At 36.6% G+C, this 6,618-nt stretch overlaps 1 protein-coding gene across 1 annotated transcript; it reads right to left on the bottom strand.

The window, feature by feature from the left end:
- Positions 1–1,364: 1,364 nt before the first annotated feature.
- LOC120167323 lies at positions 1,365–5,309 on the bottom strand. The gene is made up of 3 exons (XM_039176380.1): positions 5,294–5,309; positions 1,471–2,954; positions 1,365–1,377 (listed from the first exon to the last, which is right to left on the bottom strand). The coding sequence occupies exons 1-2, from the start codon at positions 5,307–5,309 to the stop codon at positions 2,122–2,124; spliced, it is 849 nt and encodes a 282-aa protein (XP_039032311.1). The 3' UTR covers positions 1,365–1,377; positions 1,471–2,121.
- Positions 5,310–6,618: the final 1,309 nt, after the last annotated feature.

The following is a 6,618-nucleotide window of genomic DNA, read 5'->3' as shown; positions in this document are numbered from 1 at the left end:
ATATTCGCTCTTTGGGCTCATCAATGCATCGATAACATTCATAGATTTGATGAACCATGTCTTCCAACCTTAGTTGGATTGTTTTGTAGTAGTCTTTATGAATGACATTTTAGTATACTCGTATTTAGAGGATGATCATGATCATCATCTTTGCATTGTGCTTCAAATGCTTCAAGAGAGGAAGTTATTCACCAAGTTCAATAAGTGTTAGTTTTGGTTTTCAAATGTTGTTTTTTTGGGTCATGTGGTTACTAAAAATTTCATTCGAGTAGATTCATAGAAAATTCATGTAGTGGATGATTTGAAGCCATCAAAAAATATTTTTAAGCGTAGCTATCTTGGTCATACTAGTTTATTAATGGTTTGTTAAGGGGTTCTCTATGATCCCGACCTCTATAACCAGGATATTTTTTTTTTTGATAAGAATTTAGATTTATTAAAATCAAGAGTCTAATACCAACTTATGAGCCTCGTTAAAAATCTCCCTAGACTAAATGGAGGAAAAGAGTGCTACATAAGAGAACACTACAAACACAACCCATAAACGAAAACCAAGCATACAAAGATCACCAACACCTAATCAAAGGCAACTCGATAACAGAAAGTACTAACGACCAAAATAAGCACAAGCTGCAACCATCTAAGAAACTGCAACAACACCAACCAAAAAAACTTCCACGACACCATCCACGCGAACAATGACCGCAAAAGCGAAACATAGACAGCAGCAACGTTCCACAAGCTCCAAAGCAGACAACCAAAGAAGATAGACGATGAAAAGACCACAACCGGGCTAAGAACAAAAGGCTACCGAACTAAAAATTCCATCAAAATGAATGATAACATCATCCACAATGGGCTTACAAACTTTGATCAGCTCCCAACCACTTTGAGTGAAAACGACTTGCAAAGCTAAGGCCACCATTTACACTACCTCGGAAGTATCATATTTTTTAATAACCACATAAAAAATGAATGAAAGTGAAGTATGGAAAGACTATAAATGGGACCCAGAGTACTACCCATTTTGCCCAACCTCGGAAGCATCATGTTTTTTTTAAAAAACCACAACTAAACGATAAAACATATAATTAATGAGACTTTCCTTTATCGAAAAACCAACAGCAAACACTGCCTTCATAACGGTCTCAAAACCCTCCAATGTTGCGCACGACTCCCCCACAACGCCCACTTGCGCCCCACTAACCTCCTTCAAGAAATAATAAAGACCAGACAACTAACGCAATGTACAATGCAAGGTACCCCACTACACATTGCTTTGGATTTCAAAAATCCAACTGCCCAACGCTAAACAAATAAAAAAACCTGCGCAATACAATCTAAAACCGCCCTATAGACACGCACCTGATTCATCCACTACTAAGCAAAAACCGAAGAAACATCTCTGAGAGATACGAACTGTACAAGGTCCCAATATATTAAAATCTTTACTTTAAACGCCCACCATACCTCAATGTCTGGGTAGCAAAAACCAAAGCCCCTTTAAATAATAAGACCCTACTCTGTCGCCATTCAAGAATTGGACCGTTTGGACTACCAAAGCCGTTCAGAGAATATAATATAAGCCTTAAGATGCTCAACTCCAAGCCTCTACATGACAAATGGATCACGTGCACGACCACCCATACCCTTCCAATTGTCATTTCAAAGACAAAGGCCGATCAAAGAGACAGAACCTGATCCAATAAAATTAGAGATGGCTCGGCCACTAGCACAGACAAGCATGGGAAACAAAAACGCCCATCACGCACAACACCCACGAGCACTATACTATCAACCTTCGAAGCACTGCACGAACATCTCATTTCGAGGAACCTAAATGACTATCCATCTTAATTCTTAAACAAACTAGAAGCCCCGAGACCTAAACCCCCAATACACACCAAACAAATCACAAATATCTCCTAAAAATCAACATCAGGACCTCCAAAAACAAACTAACTACGCACGATCCTCAAAGACCAAATACAAACACCTAGCAAGCCCTACACCTCACTCAATCTCGTCAACTCAACTCTAGCGAAACCAAACTCAGGGACCTCACCAACCGAAAACCAAAAAAGAAAACTTAACACCTGCCCTACAACACCCTCTCTACCCTCAACACAAATCTAACTTCACTAACTCATCAAGAACCTTCCTATCAGGCTCAACAAAAGTTATACCCAGCATCTTTGCTACTGATAGAGTCTCCTCGGCTTCGGCATACGCAGCTTTCCACTTTTTCTTTAAATCGGAATCTGAGATAGATCTACCTGATAATTCAGTAGATTCTAGATCGGACTTCTTCAACTTGGAATTCTTCAGCGCTCGATCTCTTCGACTCCTCTCAGCTTTCGATAGAACTGAGTCCTGAATCTCCAACAAAGAACCAAATTTCTGCATCTTCTTTTTATTCCTAATAGACACTTCTGGAACACATGACACCTCTTCTAGAACTCCCCCAAAACTCTCATTTCCCGAAATCTTCGTTATGTTTGCATCGCCTAATTCCAAAGAGTTAACAGGACCCAAAACTAAACCATTACTCCTCCCCCCTGAATCCACCAGAAAACTTCTACGAGAATCTAATAAAAATCCATTCTTTAAACCCATCCTTAAAGGTGGCTCAATTTCTGGAGAAACAATTTCAGAAGCACCCACCAATACTCTATCCTCCAACTTTGAAGTCCCGTCAATAATAGGACTGACCACATTTGGCTCCACAACCAGATTCTCAACCCTATCGATATCCACTCCTTGCAACCCCACGAGATTACAATGATCTGAAATTTGAAGGCCAACACTCTGGCCACCTTCCTCAACACCACAATCGACCTCAATCGGCTTCCCCGAACTAGCCTTATTACGGCAGCAAAGACTATCCCCAGAGCAAGAGGGAGACCCTTCCTTACCATCAGAACTTCCCGACTCAGAAGCCACCGTCAGATCATCTTAACTAAAGATTATTCCGACATAGGTATCAATTTTGACTCAACTAGAGTTTTGAAAAGATTATCTGGTGTTCAACAAGGCATCCCTAAATAGTATCGGATATTTCATTATATAGGAAAGAAAAGTATTCACTTATGCATCGAGGAAACTTAAATTGTATGAGCGCAAATATCCTACCCATTATTATGAGCTAGCTGGAGTGATCTTTGCCTTAAAGATTTAGAGGCACTATCTCTTTGGGGAGAATTGGTACATGTACAATGACCACAAAAGTCAAATATTTACTAACTTAGAATGAGTTAAACTTGAGATTGTACATATGGATTGAGCTACTTAAGGATATAACTACATCATTGATTACTATCTAGGTAAAGTGAAATTAGTGGGTGACAGTTTTAGTCAAATATTAATGTCAGATTTACATGTGATGTTCATAGGACTGAGTATGACAAGAATGACGGGTTATTGCCCAAGATCCAAGTTGAACCTACATTAGTACGTGAGGTAAAAGAAGCACATAGATTAGATAACTATTTAGTATAACCAGATTAAATCATGTAAGGTGAAGAGAAGCATCATGCTTCAAATTGTATGATGATGATATGTTGTATTACATAGGTTAATTATTAATGCTCATATGATAAGTTGAGAGACATGATTCTTTGAGAGGCTCATAGCAATTTGTTTTCCAAATACTCTAGGAGTAATAAGATGTATCAGGAGCTATGTTAGTTGTATTGGTGGTCCAATATGAAGAGAGATGTATATAAATTTGTGTCTAAGCATTTGGCTTGTCATTAGGTCAAGATAGAGCATTGAATTCCTTCAAACTTACTACAATCTATCCAAATTTTATAATCAAAATGGGATATAGTTATTATATACTTTGTGATAAGGTTTCTAATAAATCGATTTAAGAATGATGTGATATATGAGATATTGGAGATCGATGAATATTGTGTATTTTTGTCTATGTGTATGGAATTCACCTTGGAGAAATTAGCTCAATTGTAAATAGAGGATATAATGAAGGTTCATGATATATCAAGCTCATTATGTTCAATAGAGATCCCTGGTTTTTTTTTTTTTGCTCAGCAAAGTACGATTTTATTTCATTATAACAGTAGAACGAAATTCAACTTATGAGCCTCATTAAAAACCTCCCTAAAATTGGAGGAAAAAAGTGCTACATAAGAGAACAGAAACAAGCACTACAGACCAAGACTAAAGCCAGAACACAACTCAAAACATTACACCATTACAACCAACAAAGCAATAAAATCTAAAACCAATCAAAACCAAACCATTCTGCCTCGACACCAACATCTCATGTAAAATCAACAAAAATATAGCCACTAGCACCATATCGAGGAACCAGATAAGGTGCTCGAAGAAGATTCGAGTTCTGCAACGAAACAGTGAAGAAAACCAGCAATTAACTAAAAGAAGAACCAATCCAATTGACCTCCACAACAAAGAACCAAATCTTTAAAGCCTCCATTGAAGAAAGCAATTCCAAACTATCTACTCCTGTTAGCATGAATTTATGAAATCAATGTAAAACCCAATCATCCAGCCCTATACTCGATCCTCGCTTAAAATTGCATTGAATAAAAAAACACTGCTCAGTGAACCTATACCATGATTGACTCCCCTTAAGCAGCCCAAAATGATCAAACATTGGCCTCCACCAAGCCTCCTACAATACTACAAATATCCCTCCAACCAAACAAGAATTTCTTGAAATCCAAATGCTTCAGCGACTCTAGTCCCTCCACAATCCGACTTTCTTAAGAACATGGTACTAACTTTCGATGCAAAGATCAACCTATCAAAGTACTCCACCTTAGTCACCACAGCGTTCAAAATTACGCACTCATCATCATACCACCAACATCCAACAAACTTCTCGACAGAAGCAGCCTTATTTATCAAGAACACACAACAAGATAGACTAAAAAATAATCAATCAACTCAAATCCTTTCACTAAGAGCCTTTTTACTTATCTCCTCCATTTCCTCTAAAAAAACCACAAGCTATCCACAAAAGCCAAAACGCTTAGAAACTCTGCATCCCCTTACACTCACACTCCAACCTCAACACAGTTCTAATGAAGGCATCATCACAACAGAAGCCCGCTATATCCGATTCAGAAAAACCCTTTTTTCGTTTCTTGAAACAACACCATCTCACACTTGTACATCCTAACAAACCTCCTCAGTTCATAAATTTAAACATATGAGCCCATCCCTCGTATATACCCAGAAAAAATCCTCATCACAAAACATGTTTCCTCTGGACACTACTAGAATTCAATAGATAGGGAAGTTGACTCACCTTCCAATTCATCCATTGCGACAATTTCCCGAACCAAAAGCCTCTTCTGAACTTTAAACACAATGCCCAGTTCTTCTCCAATCTGAAGAGTTTCTTTGACTTTCTTCCTTTTTCTCTGCCACCTTGCTTGTAAATCAGATTCAGAAAGGAGAGATCCCTGGTTTACTTTGAGATTTTGGAGGAAATTTCATGAGGATTGGGTTCTCATTTTTAGCCTTGATAATTAAGTTAATTATGATGCATATATTCATGTCTCTATGATTATGTTTGATCTGCATCATCATCGAGAGATCTCTAACACCTCCTATTCAAAGTACATTATTTGACTTATTTAGTGAGTATATATATTCATATGATATTGCTAGTAATTCAGTATGTAACTTTATTATTATTATTTTAATTTAGACTGTGTCATATTTTGAGCTCTAGTTTTTGTTTTAAATACTTTTACTCTATTATGCTTTGATTATATTTAATATGAATATTTCAAAAGTATTGGACACATTTGACTCAATTTTAGAAAATTTAAAATTTTAAGGTCGTTTCGATGACCCAATGTGGTATCTTAGGCCCTTCACATATTATAGGTTGAGTTTAAGTTATTACAAAGATTAAATTTATTAAATTGTTTCGAATTATGACCAAATAAATAGAATGTATAAATTTTAAATATTAAAATTATTATTATATCAGATCAGATCATTATTTTATCTAATATTTAACTACTAATAAATATTTATAGTAAAATTTTGATTGAGAGATAAATTATAACTTTTTAAAAATGTCTTGTGAATAATCCAACTATAATTGAATTAGCAGGGTGTATTTTACCCTATACTAAAATCTAGTTTAACGTAGGAGGAGGGATCCTTGTCTATATATAACACTAGCTTAGTTTCTCAAACACCAATTTCTCGCTCTTTTGCTGTGCTACGGTTTCAGTTTCAGGTTTTCAAGTGACAAATGGCAAAGCTTATTTTGATTCTCTTTTATTTGCTTTAATCTCAACCCTAAGTATCTCAAATAGAGTCAAACTCATAAACATTGCTCCACCTCCTTTTCTCTCAGATTTTCCTTGAAAAAAAATCTGGGTTCTTGTCAAATATTTCTATCTTGTTTTCTCTTTTAAGAGTTGTTGAGGATTATGGAGCATGGGGAGTTGGTTTCTGATGAGGGTACGATGGAATCTGCAGCTTTGGTGAATGGTTCTTCTCAAAACTTTGATGTAAGCCGGGTACAAATCTCCACAGATTTTCCTTTATTTTCCTTTTCATCTTTTACATTTTGACCTGGCTTAAAACTTGTAGGTTAACTTGGTTGAAGCT

This window comes from Hibiscus syriacus, unplaced genomic scaffold (genome assembly GCF_006381635.1).
Source record: "Hibiscus syriacus cultivar Baekdansim isolate YM2019G1 unplaced genomic scaffold, ASM638163v2 tig00111671_pilon, whole genome shotgun sequence".
NCBI classification, from domain to species: domain Eukaryota; kingdom Viridiplantae; phylum Streptophyta; class Magnoliopsida; order Malvales; family Malvaceae; genus Hibiscus; species Hibiscus syriacus.
Note: the sequence above shows the minus strand (reverse complement) of the source record. Positions and strands in the feature narration are given on the sequence as shown.